The sequence below is a fragment of the Lytechinus variegatus genome, chromosome 14, assembly GCF_018143015.1.
Source record: "Lytechinus variegatus isolate NC3 chromosome 14, Lvar_3.0, whole genome shotgun sequence".
Classification (NCBI taxonomy): Eukaryota; Metazoa; Echinodermata; class Echinoidea; order Temnopleuroida; family Toxopneustidae; genus Lytechinus; species Lytechinus variegatus.
Window position 1 is genome coordinate 18160340 of NC_054753.1, and position 20451 is coordinate 18180790.

At 37.9% G+C, this 20451-nt stretch overlaps 1 protein-coding gene across 1 annotated transcript; it reads right to left on the bottom strand.

Moving 5' to 3' along the window:
• Positions 1 to 1174: 1174 nt before the first annotated feature.
• Positions 1175 to 19899, bottom strand: LOC121427359 (polyunsaturated fatty acid 5-lipoxygenase-like). The gene is made up of 13 exons (XM_041623710.1): positions 18827 to 19899; positions 15099 to 15396; positions 14355 to 14399; positions 13384 to 13512; positions 12018 to 12115; positions 11417 to 11549; positions 10371 to 10466; positions 6124 to 6338; positions 5364 to 5623; positions 4666 to 4766; positions 3952 to 4145; positions 2414 to 2578; positions 1175 to 1436 (listed from the first exon to the last, which is right to left on the bottom strand). The coding sequence occupies exons 1-13, from the start codon at positions 19021 to 19023 to the stop codon at positions 1322 to 1324; spliced, it is 2046 nt and encodes a 681-aa protein (XP_041479644.1). The 5' UTR covers positions 19024 to 19899; the 3' UTR covers positions 1175 to 1321.
• Positions 19900 to 20451: the final 552 nt, after the last annotated feature.

Sequence of the window (20451 nt, forward strand, 5' to 3'; positions counted from 1 at the left end):
TTTTATATTCAGACCTAAAAAAGGGACATTATAAGCAAGTTTTTGTAATCATGAACCTGCTCAAAATTTAGGAAATTCGGACCTGAAGAGGGGCATTTTAAGGCTTGTTTGTAGGAATTCATGAAGATCATACGTATTTCACTAACCAAAATGATGCGAGCGCAAAGCGCGAGCTGAAAATTTTTTATATTCAGATTCGAAAAAGGGACATTTAACACGTTTAAGGAATGATTTTAGGAATTCATGAAGAGCAGACATATCTCACCAATCCACTAATGCAAACGTAAGCACGGACAGGTAATGTTTTATATGAAGACCTTAACATGGAACAATCACTTTAAGTAGTCATGAAAAATATGTATATTTCACATAAAACAATAATAACTCGAGGTGCGAGGAAAGGTATTTGGTGTATATTGACTTGAAAACGGGAGGTTTTAGTACAACAGTATTGTATGTCTCCTTAAACAGACAATGCGAGCACCAGGAACAATGAATACATAGAAAATGATGAAATTGTTTTTCATAAAGTTATGAAAAAAATATTTCTTATGTAATAGAACATAACATAATTATAATATAATATAACATTGTAATGAACAATAATTTATTCCTTCCCATTACGTTTCTCTTCCTTTCCTCTCTTTTTCTCCTTTTCCCCATTTTTTTTTTTTGGGGGGGGGGCAGCCGATTGGGGGGCACGTGCCCCCCATGCCCTCCGTAGTTACGCCACTGCTATCTTCAATGAATTAAGCACAACTGTTTAGAACTTTAAACGCTTGTTCAAACTGTTCAACAGTAACCTATACAGTGTATTTCTACTTTTGTATTTTTCGCCTATAGGGGACGCGCGTGCATTTGGTTCCTGGTCAGTTAGTATTGTAGATTATACCAAGGCGATATCACCTCTGGAGGTTAGAGGACACTGTACTAGCGTATCTACGGAGGGGGGGGGGGCAGGGGAGGCAGACTGCCCCCCTGACGAACCACAACCCATGCAAGGGCCCTATCCCTACCCCCACCCCCCTGACGAGAAGTTGAAGACGTTTTTTTTTTTTTTTTTTTTTGCTTGTCAATTTTTTTGTGCTGTGAAATGTCATTTATATCCTGTTTAGGACATTTTTTGACATTTTTTTCTGGCACGATATCCTTTATTTGTGGTTGAAGACCTTTTATGTGTGAGCCGTTTTTTTTGCGGACGATTTTGCCCCCCCCCCCTTGGAAAATCCTAGGTACGTCCACTGTTAGATGTGACATCTCCTTGATTATACGGCGCTGTTCCTGATAATGCAGATCGATCAGAATATGAAGCATGCCTCCTTCAGATGCTGATTGAGTTCGGCACTTCTCTGGGATGAAGGTAAGTGTATGGCGTTTCCCTTGTTCTATTCCGTTCATCAATGATTTCGCCAGCTTTTTCCAGGTCTTTACGGAACCTAAGGTTTCAAACAGAAATTTGAAAATTATATATAAGCTTCAATAAGTTCGCCAGCTTTTCCAGGCCGGGCCTTCACGGAACCTAAGGTTTCAGAAAGAAATTTGAAAATTATAAGCTTCGGTCATTTCTCCAGCCTTTTCCAGGCCTTAACGAAACCTAAGGTTTCAAACAGAAATGTGAAGATTATAAGCTTATTATAAATTGAAGAAGTGGAAAATGGAATATGAAATACAGAATGTGTTCCTTCTGACACTTGTAAAGGGAATTGAATTTATTTAGTTGTATTCGTATTTATAGTGTGTAATTATATGTATGAAAATAATAATGTAAATAATAGAATTCTACATTCTTTAGGTTGTTAGCAATGGAAAACAATGACGTTGATTCTTTTTACGAGACAATACTGCAATTCGTCTTGAAACTCTTGCTTGATAATAAACGAAGGGCAATGCGTACTATAAACTTTAACAAAGACGATATACCAAGACGATATACAAAGACGATATACAAAGCAGATTCAGTTATTCAGTATCATAAATCACTGTCAGAGTTTCAATAAATAATACACCTTTTTTATATAATTAATAAAGATAGTAGGCTTAATTCACTTTTCGATTAATTGGTACTGTTGAGTATTTTGTGTACTTTTCCTTTTAAGTATTGTAATGCGAAGTTGAGTATATACAAAATAGAAATTGCGCAATATAAATGCAGAATTATCATTATCATTAGTAAAGTAGTATTATCAATAATTATTGTTATCATTGTTATTATTATTGTTGTTATTAATTATTATTATTATTATTATAATAATTGTTATCATTATCATTATTCTTATTATCATTGTTGTTGCTGTTGTTATTATTATATGAATTCTAGATGAACACTGTAACAATGATGTTAAGCGAACGGCAGCAAGATGGTGAAACAGAAATATAAAACCATGTGTAGTATATAATGGAAAATCTCATTTACTTTTCTAAAGCTTGCAGTCCAACTGGGTGATAGATGTATTGAACCTCGAAATCACCGAGGGGTTGGGTACCTCGCTCACTTAAAACCTTTGAGAGAGTCATCCACTGTACGATATCACGCTTGGATGGGAGCCGAGAGAAGACCTCTTCTTCACTGACAGGGGTCCTACGGGGATAATGGTTGCAGAAAGTTCGATTTGGTATAAAAAAAATTAAGCATCAAACTTACCATCTTCAATACCACTGCCATTATCATCATCATAATAATATAACCATTATCGTCATGATCTATCATCATAATTTTCATAGTCATCATCGCCATCATTATGGTCATCCCATCTTAATCATCGTCATCCCATCATTGTCATCATCATCATCGTCGTCGTCGTCGTCATCATCATCGCCCTCCTCGTCGTCATCATCATTATCACCGTCGTCGTCATTATCGTCATCCCATCATCATCAGCATCATCATCGTCATCCCATTATCACCATCATCGTCATCGTCGTCATTATCACCATCATCATCATTATCGTCCTCCTTCTCGTTATCATCTCCATCACCGCCATCCATATCATAATGTTCATCATCGTCGACATCACAATCATCTTAATCACCACCACCACTATGTCCAGTTAACTGATAACGTAAACCACATCCCATTTGTAATCAATAATTTATACCGGTAAGAATACCCGGTATGATGAATCACGTCTTTCATATGATGACCATGACGACGATGACGACGACCATCATAATGATCGACGATGATGACGATGGTGGTTATGAAGGAGATGATGCTGCTGATCAAATAAAGATGATGATGGAGACATTGATTATGATGATAATGGTGGTGGTGATGTTGGTGATGATCATGTGGATGATTATGATAACTTTTTCTTCTGTTTCTTCTTCTGCTTCTTCATCATCTTCTTTATCTATTCTTTGGCGCTATTTGCGTCATAACTTTTTTGTTATCATAACTAATGTACGGGTTGAATGACGCCAAGACGAGTTCTACGGAACTCAGCAAGTCGACTTTCAGATCATGGTCTTAACAGCCATAGCCCTCTATGATCTTCTGGTAGGGGGCAATTGCTCTTTCTGCAGCAGTGAATAAAGTCACATGAAAACAAAAGTCAAATTTCCGAGTTCTTAAAACAAGTACCTTAATTGCCTTCTGGTCCCAAAGAAGTCGAACTGCCGAATTTCATTGTTTTCATTTTCAGACCAGGGACCCGTTTCATAAAGCTGTTCGTAAGTTAAGAGCGACTTTAGGAACGACTGGTGAACCTTTCTTACGCACTTAACCATCACCAGTGAATATACCATTTACCACAAGGATCACCAGTCGTTTTTAAATTCGCTCTTAACTTACGAACAGCTTTATGAAACACCCACCAGGTTGATAAGCCGAGTTCCAACAGCAATAATCTTCTCTTCTTGTTCCAAACAAGTCTAATAACTTCAAAAGTTGTCTTCTCGTCCGTCATTTTTACCCGTCCCGTCTTTTCGGCATCTTGTTAGCTCTTATAAACTTTCCGCAGACTTGACTAACCTTTGATGTAGGTGGGTCTCCATTGAGCCAGCCCGGATAGCTTGGCGGGAAGGCGTACTGATCGTACATCCCAAAGTTCACTGCCGCGTGTGTGACGCTGCAGATAAAGATGAAATTGGTCACAACCTCTGAAACATCTTCGGTTGTCCGAAAGTTGCCGTCGTTGGGGACGCCCTATAGGATGATGAATAATTTCGTATTACAAACTGCATCAACTAATATATGGGGTTTTCCTGTTAAATGTGTTTCGAATTTCATTTTTAGTATAAATATAAAATGATCTCAAGTAATGAATTCTGTATTGGCACTTAAATTAGCAATTATACTTAATTTTCAATTTAAATATGACCTTTTTAATGTATATAAGGGTGCTTATAAATTATCTCGACAAACCTTGGTAGGTTTTTATGACCACCCAGTTCCAATGATATTGTATATTTTTATTGCCATATGTATCTCTTTATTTTCTTGTTCTTCGTCAGAGTTTACGTGCTTGAAACGTCAAGACCACCAGTTCTTCCATAAGGACGATTATCCAAAAGATTACCAAAGAAGCCTTTTCAGGACTAACTTTAATGGTGTAACCGCAAATCTTACCATCCAGTTTTACCACCATGCAAACCTTCAAAGCTCGAAAGAAACTTGATGACGTCATACTTTGGTACTATTAATGTGTACACATACCGAAACATACCTTCATTTTGACTGTGATTTCTCCGGTCTTTGACTTCGACCCTGAGAGTACTCTGCCCCACTCTTGAAGTTCATGGTCTCCTTCGATCTTACCAGGTGAATCTACAAACCAACCAGCAACATCAGTTAGATTTAAGAGGGATTTTACTTTGTAAAATTGAGATTTAAGATGGACCGTTGTGGCCCAGTGGATTAGTCTTCTGACTTTGAAACAGAGGGTCGTGGGTTCGAATCCTAGCCATGGCGTAATTTCCTTCAGCAAGAAATTTATCCACTCAACCCAGGTGAAGTGAATGGGTACCTGGCAGGATTAATTTCTTGAATGCATGAGAGCTGAAAGGCAGCTCGAGCTAAAGCCAGGGTAAAAATAATAACATCGCGCCTCGGAATAGAATGTTTCTATATAGATGGCGCTTTATAAATGCTTGTTATTATCATCATTATTATCATTATTATTATCATTAAGGTCTAATATCAGTAGTTTATTGAAAAACGTACGATTCTAAAACCTTGACGTTGTATTTCTGTCGAGTCAACTGATGATGATGATAAAGATGATGATGATGATATTGATGATGATGACGACGATGGTGATGATGGTGACAATTTGGTGTATTTATTGATGATAAAATATCAATAAGAATATGGCATTTAACATCGTTTTATCTTATTCTTATAATCCAAGTTAGATTATCTTACCGTAGAAGCATTCGACGATGGTCCTCACATACTCCTGAATGGCACTGTGGAATAAGAGTGCGTCGTCCCGGTAGTGGTAATTGGGAAGCACTTCCGGGTCATCCACACCCCTATCCCGCAGGTCTTTCAAAAAAGACCCTTGACGGTCAAGACTCCAGTTCTTCCAAATGCGGTTGATGATTTCATTCACCCCCGCAGTCCCTGTGACCATCAGGGTGTCGGAAACGCTACCTTTACCCATCAAGAGATCGAGGCCTTTGCTGAAAGACAAATAGAGAGCATGAGAGAGATGGAGGTATAAAGGGCAGAGAGGGGGTAGGGAGAGGGGAGAGAGAGAGTGGGGGAGGGGCAAATAGACCAGATTAACAGAGAAAGAAAGAAAGAAAGAATAAAAAAAATCAGACAGGGAGAAAAGAGAAAATGAGGCGACCAGTTTACGAGGGGGGGGGGGGGGTAGGGGTGGATGTTGTGTCATTTTTCGCATCGTAATTTATGCACACACACTTTCGCCATTACTTCCGTCCTGAACAACCGATGACAAAGCTTCTTGGGTGAAACGAATAAAATGTAAGATTCAAATGCAAGGAATAATTTCACATCTACCCCAGATGTCGAGATTAGAAGATTGGGTCAGTTCCCTACTTTTACCCCTACCCCCACCCAAAAATTAATTTTACTTTTTACTCTGGGGAAGAAATTACGTTTTGTCACGTGATCTATGTTGCTGCAAGTTTGCAAAATGAGGTTTATAATGTCTTACTTGTTGATTGCGATGATGAAGAGAAAATGAGGCGCAAGAAGACGGAATATGGGGTGCGATGGAGACAGACAATGATGCGTTGCTATGGCAGCGGACTCCATGACGATGTGTGTCATTCCAAAGTGAGATCCGGCTTGGTGTATGCAGACGTCGGCGTTGCAGAAGTACATTTTGGCAAGGAGCCATGTGTACTCAGGATCAGTCGGGTAGAAAACCTGGATCATTACACAACGAAAACTTTGGAGTTATTCGATAAGCCACTTTCATACTGACAACCGAAGCGGGGTTACTCCGGAGTCCAGAAGAAGTCACTCCATTTTGGAGGGCAGTATGAACAGTTCTATGATTGTTTCGATCCAGATTCAAATCGGAGTACTCAACCCACTTTGAGGAGAGGTTTAAAAACGGAGTAAATCCTTACCGGAAGTGCGGTATGGCGCGAACTCGCTTGGAAACCACGGAAACGACTGCGGATACACCGCTGCGGAGCTTGCCAGTTTGAAAGGGGTTGGAATTTCAGTCCGCAGTACAAGAGTATCAACGCAATCCGGAATTACTCCGGAGTAACCCCATTTTGCCTTCAGTATGAAAACGGCATTTGAGGACTATACAATCATTTTACTAAAGCAATGGTGTTAAATTTACAGTATTAATTCGTTGCCCATGGGTGTTATGACAACACCTTTTGTTGCGGCTATAAGGGGCTATATATAGGCGAGCGGCGAGAGGCCAAAATTTGGGACTTTAATCCCCCGACTGGGTCAAAGCAAAAACATGCACCACTTTGAAGGAAATTTTCTGAATTTTTCAGAACTGAGAATTACAAGTGTCGCAGAGTGTAGCTTCACCAAGGACATATCATATACGGACTCATTTAAGAATGCTGCTATATCAAATATTATCCTTCCTGTTGAGTTGGTACAGCTAAACAAAATAAAAAGTAAACATTTTTATGATTTGTTAGTAGCAGAAAAATATGAGCGTCCTGTAAGTACGTTTAGACTTCAAAACAGATATCATGTTTCAGATAAAGAATTGGTATTAGCTCGTTCATCTATTCTACAGTGCGTATCAAAAAAAAGTTTACACTTTGAAACAGCCATGGGAATTAAAAAATATACAACATGTTGGTAATTTTTTCACACATAAATATGGGTTTGGGTCTCATCTATTCAATGAAAGTAAAAGTTTTGACAGAATGTTACACTTGAGTGAGCACTGTCCATTTTGGTAAAGCTCGCAAAAATCTGTTTGCGCAGAAATGCTTGTTTTCACGTTGTATCCAGGGGAAAGGGTGAAATCAAACTTACCCTGCGAAGCATTTCTTATAAATTTCCCTAGCACTTTTAGCCAATTGAAATAAAACGGATACATTCAAGCATTTTGTAACAATTTTGCCGCCCAAATTTGAAATTTCAACACTTAGTAAGCACAACCTTTACCCTTTTTATGCCAGCTGGATCTGAGGACATAACTAAATCTGAACAAAAGTTTATATCAGACATCTCCAGCATTTTTCACTAAGTTTTTATCATTTAAAGTTGGTTTACATATTCATTTAATACTTGTTTCTCCACACTTTTTCCCAAGCTTGGCAATGATTAACAAAATGAAAATCAAGCCTAAGCCTTTTCATGTAAATCACAGCTCAGTGTAAAGCAAATATCGTCACGATGGACTCGTTGTGTGGGGAGTGGGATGGGGCGCAATGCACTCTTCGAAGTGTTTTGGGCAAGGAAACAAGTTTAAAAAGGGAAAAGATATCTTCATATCAATTTTACTTGCTAATTTTCACGTGTTCTTCATGATTAAGGTTTACTCTTATTCGCATAACTATTTCAAAGTTCTGCGCAAATCATTTTTCACCAACTTTTCAAAAGTAAGTGGTGCTCACTCAAGCGGAAATATTTTTCGACAGTTATATCGTCATTTGCTTAAATGGATCTGTACCAATGCTAAAATGTGGAAAAATCGTCAGGATATTACAAATATATTATTTTACAGGATTTTTTCTAAGTGTAAACTTTTTTTTGATACGCACTGTATTGAACACTATTGATGTAAAATACAGAGAATTTCAGTTCAAAGTATTGAACGATATTTTAAACTTGAACTATAAGTTGTATAAAATGAAAGTCATTACTTCACCTTTATGTTCTTTCTGTAATGCAGAAATTGAAACGATCGAACATTTATTTTGGAATTGCCCATTTACACAGTTATTTTGGAATCAGCTAGGAAAAGAACTCACTATGTTTGATTTTTCATTATTAACCGAAAAAAGTGTAATACTCGGTATTTTGTCAATAAAATGTCTTCTTTTTAATCATGTTTTAGTTATTGCAAAGAAATCAATTTATCTAAGTAGATGTAAATCATGTAAACCAACAGTTTCTGATTGTGTTGATTTGTTAACTCGATCGTATAAAATGGAAAAGAATATAGCAATTCGAAATAACAAAAGGAGTGTCCACGAACGCAGGTGGCGAGACATGGTACAGTGGTTATCCACTTATGTTATGTAACTGTTATGTAATTTCTTATAATGTATCATTCGTATTTGTTCAACTGTATTGAATGAATGTACCTTGAAGTGACCAATAAAACATCATTTAAATACAAAAAAGGACACCAGCCTTGAATAGACCACGCCCATTTTTGCGATAAATGCAAAGCAGTAACATAATTTGTCAATCAATTACACTAATAATAGACTTAACAAGGATAAAGTCACTACAGATTAAATGATATGATAACGCCAAGCAACCACTTGTGAATTATACCCGTTCATCAATGTATTATTAGTATGTAATACATCGATGAACAGGTATAATAGTAATAATTCACAAGTTACAATGCATTAAAGACATAATTAATATTGCAATGCATAAGAAAACAGCGTACTAAGATAATAAATGGAATGATGTATGCGGAAAGAGACAAGCATGTTACATAATGCCAGTGAAGGGGAGTTTGTCCCATTATCACTGGGTAAATTGTACTTTATCTCTACTTGAGATGATTTATGATGTTATGTTCAAACTCTACACGATGTGCCTAAAGTTGTGGTCCTCTAGGGATATCATCTGTTTCTGTTTATGTAACTCCCGTAGGAACTCGGCAGGACAGTATTTTTGTTGGTAAACGTGAAGCTGGTATATACCTATTACCTAGGAAACATTTTACGTCTATGTTAATCAGTCATATAGTGGCTGACGTTATAGACGACATATAATGGCAGAGTAGAGATCCGAACTCACAACCTTGCGATTATCAGTCCAATGCTCTAACCACTGGACCACACGACCCGTGTGTCGGTATAGGTAACTTGGTGAATGAGATTATTGAATAAAGACCTTATTTCAAAAGACAAGGCAAAAGCAATTTTGTGTCTCGCCCACGTATAAAAATAACCAGAAATATCGTGATTCGCGAGGGCATGCAACAGAATTGTATCAAAGCTTCATTGTAATATGACTGGGATGGAATAACTCTTGCTTTAAGAGCCTTGCCTTAAGAGCCTTGCACGTAAACTTTAATGTTGACCTGAAAATGACCTTTGACCTTATCGTGTGACCTCCGACTGCAGCATAACATGCAGGTCCCCCAAGTCTATCCACCATCCAAGTTTGGTTGAAAAGCGACTTACGGTTGCGGAGTTAGGTGTCATAAGAGAGTCTTGCATGTAAACTTTAACGTTGACCTGAAAATGACCTTTGACCTTACCATATGACCTCCGACTGCAGCATATCATGCAGGTCCCCTAAGTCCATCTACCATCCAAGTTTGGTTGAAAAGTGACCTACGGTTGCGGAGTTAGGTGTCATAAGAGAGTCTTGCATGTAAACTTTAACGTTGACCTGAAAATGACCTTTGACCTTACCATGTGACCTCCAACTGCATCATAACATGCAGGTCCCCCAAGTCCATCTACCATCCAAGTTTGGTTGAAAAGCGACTAACGGTTGCGGAGTTAGGTGTCATAAGAGAGTCTTGCATGTAAACTTTAACGTTGACCTGAAAATGACCTTTGACCTTACCATGTGACCTCCAACTGCAGCATAACATGCAGGTCCCCCAAGTCCATCTACCATCCAAGTTTGGTTGAAAAGCACCTTACGGTTGTGGAGTTATGTGTCATTAGATTTGTGACGGACGGACGACGGACGACATTTGGATCCCTAAGTCTCGCCTTCACCTCTGGTGGGCGAGACAAAAAGGAAAAACATTCAAAAAAAATACTTTACCGGATTATCATCAGCTGGGTCGGGAAATAGCTGAATGGCGACGGGTACCAAGTATTTATCAGTGTTCACGAAAAACAACGCTTTCGGTGCGCATATCTGTGGAGAAAAGAAAAGGACCAATGGCTGATTTGCAAACAGATTGGTCATTAACCAATTCATAATTATAAGAAATTTAAGGTAGTTAATTATTGGGAGACCTTATTTATTATAATTTTGGACTGGAGTCCGTTTGCAGAAAGAGTTGTCATCAAACACAACCACAAAATTAAATTCAACTTCATTTTCAACCAATAATATGCAGACTTGTCATTGCCCTTGCATTTTATTTTTTGTGGGCGCGTCGTGGTCTAGTGGTTCTGACTCTTGCCTCTCAAAAAGAATGGTCGTGGGCTCGAATCCTAGCCATGGCGTGTTTCCTTTCAGCAAGAAATTTATCCACACTGTGCTGCACACGACCCAGGTGAGGTGAATGGGACCCGGCAGGAGTAATTCTTTAAGTCGGGGTATAATAGCAAGCGCTTTGTATCCCAAGGCAAAAAGGATGCTACATGTATATAAAGCCAGCTGTTCTTTTATTTCATTTTTTTATTATTGGTTGCATTTACACAGTGCCCTTTCTGCGACAGCCCGCGTGATATCTCTCAGCATTATGGACTTGGTCAAAATAATATGAATTTACAAAATGTTGGTTGAACTAATAAATTGTGTGCAAAATGACAAAGGCAAACAGTGCTTGGGTCACGGCAATATATTTTAACGGTACTGTTTGTTCATTATCAGTCCCTCCGATTTAAAAAAAAATGTCATTACTATTTTTTTTTGTACATTCTCCGTTCATTATCATTTAATTGGTTTACATCATGTATTTTTGTGTTTTACATATCTATCATTATTATCGTTCTTGTTGTTTTAATGATCATCATCATCATCATCATTATTCAATTGTTACTGCCATTATAATTATTAGTATTATTTATCATCATTATCATTACAATCATCATTAATATCATTATTATTTGTTCACTGAAATAGACCTTGTAACATACCTGTTCTCCGTCCTGACACGGTAGATCACGCAAGAATTCGAAATCGATGATAAAAAGTCGCTTTCTTTCTATCGCCTCCTCGATCGTCATGCCTTCGAGTATGGGCTTCAAAGCCTCTTCACTCACTGCAAAACTAAACAAAATATTAAGATACCTGTTGGGATACGAATATTTTATGATTTACCTCAGTTGTATTCTTTCATTCATCCTTCGATCGGTAAAAACATTGCAGGCGAGAGGCGCCGAGTCCTGTATACCATGTATACGATGAACATTTTGAGGCAAACGTGAAAGCGACGCGAGCGAGCAGAAAAATACTATGTTCGAAGTTAATATAAATGTTAACATACATTTTTACAAGTGAAAATGTTGAATTCAACATAGGTTATGATTTCAGGAAAATTGTCGATTTTGAAAAAAAAAATCATACTATTACGCTAGTCGAATATAAATAAGGAAATTTGATATGCATGTAACTATGTTAGATATAGTATGGTTGTGTTACGAATCAAAATTCACTTGACAGTAAGGTTTAAAATTTGCAATAAAATGTCCTTAATCGCCATTTGTAGGCCTAATCGAAAAATTACTCACAACCTACCTATCCGGAATTTGACTGCATAGTCGGATATGACTCGGGTTGCAACCATTCATTCGATTGTAACCGAATTCTTTGTCACATCTCCAATTGTGTACCGCCTGTGCATGTTAGAAAGAGAAAAGAGCCAAATACAAGTAAATAATGAACAAGAATATTAAACGTAGCTGAAGTTGGAATTTTCCGAAAGAATTTATTATACATTTTATCAGTCATTTATATAGATGAGGAATTAGCTCTCAAGATATTCCTCCTATGGGCCTGCCAAATAGTAGACAGTCACGTGTTGGTGTGGATTATTCTGTATTCAGTATCACAATACAAACAAACAATAACAGATGATATGAATAAATATACTTCTTCTTTTTTTAATGAAAGCATTTCTGAGTAAGTAAAACCTTTTATTTGTATCTATAGTGTTAGACCCCCCCCCCCGTCGTAGTCAGTCGGATTTTTTTCATTGGCTATCAAAATGTTCCATGATGAAACCTTAAATATTTGAAAGTATGGTCCTAAGAAGCAGGGGTGCTGATTCACCGCCCAAGATCATTCTGCACAGCGAAAACTGTGGTGTTAACCGATGTACATAGAGGACCACACCAGTTATTTTACACCGGTGTTAAATTGGTGGTGTTAGTTTTACACCTATAGGTGTTATTACAACACCTATGGTTGTTACATTTACACTCTTTGGTATTAGGTTCAATCTCTAGGGTGTTATTTTAACACCTCAGGGTGTGGTCCTCTATTAACACCAATTGGTGTCGGTTTTAACCCCACAGTTTTTACAGTGTGGGTGTTCTGGTCCATGTCTTATAAAGAGATGTGATTGATCCGATCAATCACAACTATGGACGGCCAGCAATGTCAACATCTAAAATGCAAATTCGATCAAAATATTTTCTAGAAATGATGTGTATTCATGCATTAATTGTTTTCTTTAAAAATTCACTATGCTTCTCTTTGTCTACAAAGGACATTGTGTAAATTTCCTGCGGAAATATTTATGACAATGATGGATTTCCATAGAGTTACGATTGATTGTAAGACGGGCCCGTATGTGTCAAAATGTCATTTTTTCTCGACATAATCACTTTCACTTTATAATTCCCTTAATTTTATTTATCTATTTATTTTTTTGGGGGGTATTTTTCTTTCTGCTTGTCCATTTTTCAGAAAAGAATCCCCTCTTTTGGGGTGAATCACCCTTTTTTCTTTTCAGCAAACCAGCAACCCTCTTACAAGTCGTTTCAAGGGCCCTGTTTAAAAGGCTGTAAAGATGAAACCTACAAAAGGGGAAAATATATATTTGAAGGGTCTACAAATAATGATAAGGCTGTAAAGTAATATCTGAACTAGGAGAACTTACTAATGGTTTAGGGAGGAGAGGAGGGTTGTAGAGGCCTTCGACATCGTCTAGGGATTTGAACTTTTCGGTCGTGAATTGACGGATTTTGGCAGCGATCCCGACTTTGAGAGCGATACTGCGAATGTCCCACTTTAAAATGCAAGAGTTAAAACAACATTAACGTTGACTATCATGAATGTTTAAATGAATAAGGAAACTAAAGCCCGTATTCTGAACTCAGGTTTAAAGTAAACCGTGGTTTAAAGTTGTGGTTAAACTATGGAGAGCCAATGGGGCACAAATCCCTAACAGTACACATCCAACTTGTGAACTCATTTGAAACTCGGATTGCATGTGAATGATGAATGTAGTATTTAGAAGGATCTTTCTTCATTATGAGAATAACAAGAATGAAAAATAGTAAACATAGGGGATATACAATATAAGCAGAATTTTGTAATTTTTGGCTCCCCATAATTTAGCACAGAGTAAGACCATGGTTAAAGTTAAACCTGACCACTGGGGAGCGTTTCATGAAAGGACTTGTCGGACGTTTTATCCGACAAGTCCCATTTTATCCGACAGTTGCTATAGTAACAGGGCCTCTCAGCCAATCAGAATCAAGGAAAGATGTCAGATCTGACAACTTGTCAGACAAAAATGTTGATGAAACGGTCCCCAGATTACGGGCCAATGAGTGTTCATGTTATACCTCTGTCAGAGATCTTTCTGTCTCTGTATAGTGCTCGTCTGCTGCACAGACTCTTATCTAGTCACACCAACGAAAACGACTCCAAACCGACCAATTTTGCCATTCAAAATAATTTGATCGGTCTTGGATCGGTGTACTTGGTGTGGCTGTCAGTGTAGCATTAGGACAGTCTCACTTCAAACTCAAACGACAAAAATCTCTCTCTCTTAACCTTTGTGTTTGACCAAAAAAATATATTGAAATAAAATGAAAAAACGACCCATCCATTTTGGTTACATACCTTATAATCATCAGAAAAGCCCTCGTCACTTGGAAAGTTTTTGATCTGCATAAGATACGGATAAAATGTATTCACTTAATTTGACAGAAGTTAGATAAATCAATAACTATCACAGATCTTGCGCCGATGAAGAAATATCAATCGACATAATTCAGTTTGGAAAAGGATTTTCAATATACGTTTAATTTGAAAATAATAATTGAAATAAGAAACGGGTTTTCGATGATAAAACGAAATTTGTTAACGGGGGCATGCGTAATGAAAGGGGGGTCGATATTTGTTAAATATCGGGGAGATTTGAAATCATTGAATTTCTTATGAAATTGATTAAGAAAACTTTTAAATATCTATGACAACCAATTATCAGTTAAAATAAAAAAAAACAAATCACCTATTTTCAAGACATTTTAGTAAGTTCTTATCTGGTATCAGAGCATATTGTCTTTAAAGTGAAGTAGTTTTAAAGTAGCTACAGCAGCAGTAGAAGTAGTAGTAGTAGTAGTAGTAGTAGTAGTAGTAGTAGTAGTAGTATAGTAGTAGCAGCAGCAGAAGTAGTAGCAGCAGCAGCAGCAGCAGCAGCAGTAGTAGTAGTAGTAGTAGTAGTAGTAGTAGTAGTAGTAGTAGTAGTAGTAGTAGAAGAAGTAGTAGTAGTAGTAGTAGCAGCAGCAGCAGCAGCAGTATGACAAATGTTAATCGATTTTTACAGACATCGAATTGTGTTTTTCTTTGAATGACAATTCTTACCCTTGGTATATCTATATTCCCAATGTATGCTAGCTGATAAGTTTGCTTCCTCGACTCGAGCTCTTCTCGACGTTGATCGGCCTTCTCGTCGTCCTGCGGCAGCGCCATATCGTACTGCTGGAGGTGGATGACCTTGTGAGGCTGGATCCATCGGTGAACGGGGAACACGAACTTCTTCTTGGTTCGGAGGTCGACCACGGTGATGATCTCGCAAAACCAGTCATCGAAGAGCCCCGTGGTGTCCCGCCAAATCTCGATGAACTTGAGGTCAGCTAGTGATGTGACACCGGAAGATATTCTGCACCAAAATATTGGTATTATTGCCATGAGAAAAGTGATACCGTTTTATTTGCAATAAAGCGAGGAAAACGCCTTTCTGCCTTGGACAGCCTCCCCCACCTTCTTGTCTGTCATCATGTTTCAAATCTAACACATATTTTACTGATGTTACCCGGGACTGAATAATAAATGACCTGTCAGTTTTGCCAGAGGAGGTTATTTTTTCAAGTTATCTAATTGCCAGATACTATTCGATATCGGTATTGAATGTGATTGAAAATTTTGTACAAGCACTCATTTTTATGGGCCCATATATATCATTCATAACAATGATGATAGGGAGTTGGTAAGGGGTGAGTGGCGTCCTTTTCCCTCAGTTTTCTATTCAAAGTACAGAATTTATCACCTATACATGACACTGTATGTGATATATTAAGTTAGAAATCGTGTTTTCAGACAATATTTCACTCATACAACACATTCAATTATAATGCATTTCATAGTCAAGCATATCCAAAATTCTGTAGAAACTGTATCACTGTCTGATACCTTGGCTGAGCGATCCTCTTTGTCTCTGGGCACGCATGGTCACATTTAAAGGGGAAGTTCACCCTGAAGAAAACTTTGTTGTAAAAATAGCAGAAAAAATAGTAAAAAATATTGGTGAAGGTTTGAGGAAAATCTGTTAAAGAGTAAAAAAGTTATTAGAGTTCAAAATTTGGGATTTGTGACGTCATAAACGAGCAGCTGCCCCATGTGTTATGTAATATAAAATGTATGAATTTCAAATTTTGTATGGTTCCTGATGACTTAATTTTGTTTTCTTTTCATGATCGGGTGTGAAATGATTTGTCTATTGATATACAAAAGTTACAGTAAAAACCATTTTCCATTTTCTGAGAAAATGACATTTCATTGATTTTTTACCATTCGCTATGTATAAATGCTGCTCGCATATGACGTCACAAATCAAATAATTGAAATTCTAATAACTTTTTAATTATTTGATGAATTTTTCTCAAACCTTCGGCAATATTTTTTATTATTTTTTCTGCTATTTTTACAATAAACTTTTTGTCAGGGTGAACTTCCCCTTTAAGAGCCGTTTGGAGGCTTTAAAGCTTTTCATAACTGATCGCTTTCCATTCATGCCTACTCATCGAACAATCACGTCTTTATCTATTGCCTTCAAAATAACTTTATTCAGTCGTTTGTACTTACCGTTCTTTCACACGGTAAAAAAAAATCGTTATTTGAAAGATGATTCCAATTAAAAATAAGGCTAATGACGATTTTTTTAAAGCACATGTAAAACCAAACTAGCATTACGAACGTACGCTAATCACAATTTCGAATTCAAATTCTACTGCGGAGATGATTTCCAATTAAGTTTCTCTCAAATTACGGTACGAATTTTCCGTGTGAAAGGCCTGACCTCCAAAACATCTTTTGGGACCGGAGCTTACGTGACCTTTCAAGCACTAATCCGTAGATAATACAATTGCTATGCACTCATCGTATTGTATCCGTGATGTGGTGCTTTCATTGAAAAGTCACCAAGGAGACATACCGCCTTCGCTCGGGAATTCGATTTCAAATCACATTTATCGAGTGAGCGTGCGAAAGGTCTCATGATTCTTAAGACGAATTGCAATCATTATTTCAATGATGATCAGAGAGGTCGATCCTGGGGGGGGGGCAAATATATCATTTTGCCCCCAATAATTCCGGATATGCAAACATAAAACAAGATTGTAATGTTCAGCAAGCTAGATTGAGATACACAACTCGTTCTTTATTCAAAATCGTGCTCAAAATGTTCGCTTTTCAGATTGGAATATAGAAATTTTCAGCTCGCGCTTCGCGCTCGCATCATTTCTGTAGCAAAAACCCATACTTTTCATGATTAAATAGGTGAATGTAAATGTCCAATTTTCAGTTCTAAGCCTCAAAAGAACTGCTTCGATTCGCAATAATCTTTTGTTGGATATATCTTGTTCTTTATCAAAAATTAAAATGTCATTTTTTTCAGATCGAAATATAAAAATTTTCAGCTCGCGCTTCGCGCTCGCATCTATTCTTCTTTTAGATACCAATTTTAATCATTGGTACCAAAAATGCCTAGCATATCAAGCTTTCAGGTCAGAATATAAAGAAATTTCAGCTCACTCTCGGCACTCGTACTATCTGTGTAGTGAGATATAGATCCTCCTCATGAGTTACTACAAACAGTCCTAAACAGGCACGCTTTTCCTGTCAGTATTCTGAAAAAAAGAATCAGCTCGCGCTTCGCGCTCGCATTAATTTGTTGGTGAGATACGTGTCTGTGTCTCATGAGTCATATATATATATATATATATATATACATGTATATATACATTTAAAAAAAAAAAAAAAAAAAAAAAAAAAACAAGTGCACACCTAGTTAACAATAATGCACATAGCATTTCCATTTATTTGAAAGCAGGATAAAAGAGCATTTTAATGCTCATGGGCATAGGTGCCACGGCCGGGGATCGAACCCCGGACTTTCCATGTATGGCCAGGCGCCTTAGACCACTCGGCCACGGCACCTCCATATATATATGTGTGTGTGTGTGTGTGCATACACACACACATGTGTGCCTATGTGTGGGTGGGTTGGTGTTTTGTATGATCGAGCGCCTCTGAAACGTTGATTAATGATTTTGTAATGATTTTGCCTGTCCCCCCCCCATCTGAAAAATGGATCGACGCCCCTGAAGATGATTCAAGATTCACGTGTGAAAAAGGCACTCAGAGGCACAAGTAATGTATCAGCGAAATGATGACGAGCTATGTTTTTCATATTCTAGTAAATCTCCAGTTTACTCTTTAATATCAGTCAACTAGATTCAAATGACCATACTATTCTGATATGCATTGAAGATCGTGTGTGATTGGGGTTATTCATTCGTGGTTTCATGATCTTCCTCTTTTCTACCTATGCCATATTACTCACATACATGTACCTGACACAGTGACAGCAGTGGGATGCAAGTCTTAAGATAGCCAACAATAATAGATGAGTAAATTTTAGAAACAATAAATAAAAAGAAAATAGATAATTGAAAAGGGGGAATAAACGGTAAAAGGTAAAAAAAAAGATGAATAAATAAAATTAATATAGATGAATAAGCAAATAAATGAAATAAATATTCTGTATATATACATTTTTTAAAGCTTGAAGATAGACACATATTTTTTTAAAAAACAAATGCACACCTAGTTACCAATAATGCATATAACATTTCCATTTATTTGAAAGCAGGATAAAAGAGCATTGTACATTAAATGCCTTGCTCACGGGCATAGGTGCCGCGACCGGGGATCGAACCCGGGACTTTCCATGTATAGCTAGGCGCCTTTAGACCACTCTGTCACGGCACCTCCGATGTCTACACAATCAACAAAGTAGCCATCAAACTTACCGAAAGTGGTCTGTGGAACCGCGCCTGAAATTGTTCTGTAGTACGTAGTTAAGCTCAATGTCAATGGATCTGTTTTCCTTGATGTCATGCAGTGCAATGTAGACATGGGAGTCCGTACCCGAACCTTTGAGATCCCCCGTGCCCACCGTTACATCGTAGTGGTGAAAGCGTTTCTGAGAGCTCAGCGATGTCCCCATCTCGACCTACTTACCTCTGAAAATCGCGCTTCCTTTCTCCTCAGGTTCTATCCTCAAACGTTCGGAAAGACTTCCATACGCCCCCTCCAGTAATTAAAAAAACCACTACGTTTGTTATATCCTCACTATGTCATAAAATGCTGTTATAGAGAGGGACAGACATGCATCTATATAGTGCACCACAGGATCACCACATCACCTATACCACAAGCTGGCACAGCACAACCCTCTCCAGGACAACGTTTACGCTTTTGGGGGAAGTGTACTTCTCTTGCCCCAGCACAACCTTCTCCAGAAGAGCGTCTGCGCTTTTCGGAGACTGCAAGGTTCAAGGTCTTGTATGTCTTTCCCATAAACTGATTCTCAACTTTCCACTATCCGGTTCTAAATAACTTTCACAGTCTACGCGCTGTCGTAGTTATTGATTCTCTCCTCGCCAGTCATCTCTTGCTGATTTAAGTTGGTAAGACGGAATGGATCTAGAAAAGTTCAAGAGATGTCTGAATCTCAGAAAAAACAATCTTTTGTAGGCCTTCGTCTGTCTTAACAGACTTTCCACTTATGTGTAGCTGGTTCAGACATAAAGCTTTCAAGATAATGCACTTTCGTAGTTTGAGGGTCGAGTTCTACGATTTGGCTTCTCATCAGTCCTGGTTTCTCGTTAATTTAAGCTGGTAAAGTCGGTAGGCCTATGGATCGTTCGCAACTCCAAGAGAGGTCCGAATATCAGAAAACCGATCACTTGTACTTCGTTACGGATGGCAGAATGCAAATATATATGGGGAACTGAAATCACGTCTTCTTTACCAAAGTGAAGAGATATTCCTCAACTAATTCTCAAGATCTTGTGTTTACTTTTACCTTTTCTGCATCCATGGACTTTCTCTATTGCATTGCATGGGTGCGTTTTTTGTATGGACTTCCATAAGCTTACAAGCGTATTAATGTCATTGAAAAGACCTACGCAATACCATTTTCTTTTGCTTAATCCACATTTCTAAGCACTGTCACGTGAAATTAGGCCAAAGTTGCGCATGCACGAAAGATCATTTACAATAAGTAACCTACGACAATACACCAGACGGTGGACTGTAGCCTACTGTTTCCAGAAGAAGAAGTGGATTAATGCACAAACTCAAAATGCTCGTCAGTTCAACCTACAACCCCACGTCCCCACCCCAACCCCTCAGAAAATGTTTTTAAAAAATCTAATGGATTTCAAAGAATGATGAAGAAGAAAATGTATTTTTTACTGATGTGTATTAAGCAGATGTGATTAAGTTCATCTGGGGCAGACCGAGTCGCCATCTCGCAGAAGACTCGACCAGGGCTCGAACCTCGAACCACTGCATGCACGCCACAACGCCAACACAAATCGCCACTGTCCCTAATAGCGTCTACCCGACAAGAGTACTTTGACGCGAGAAT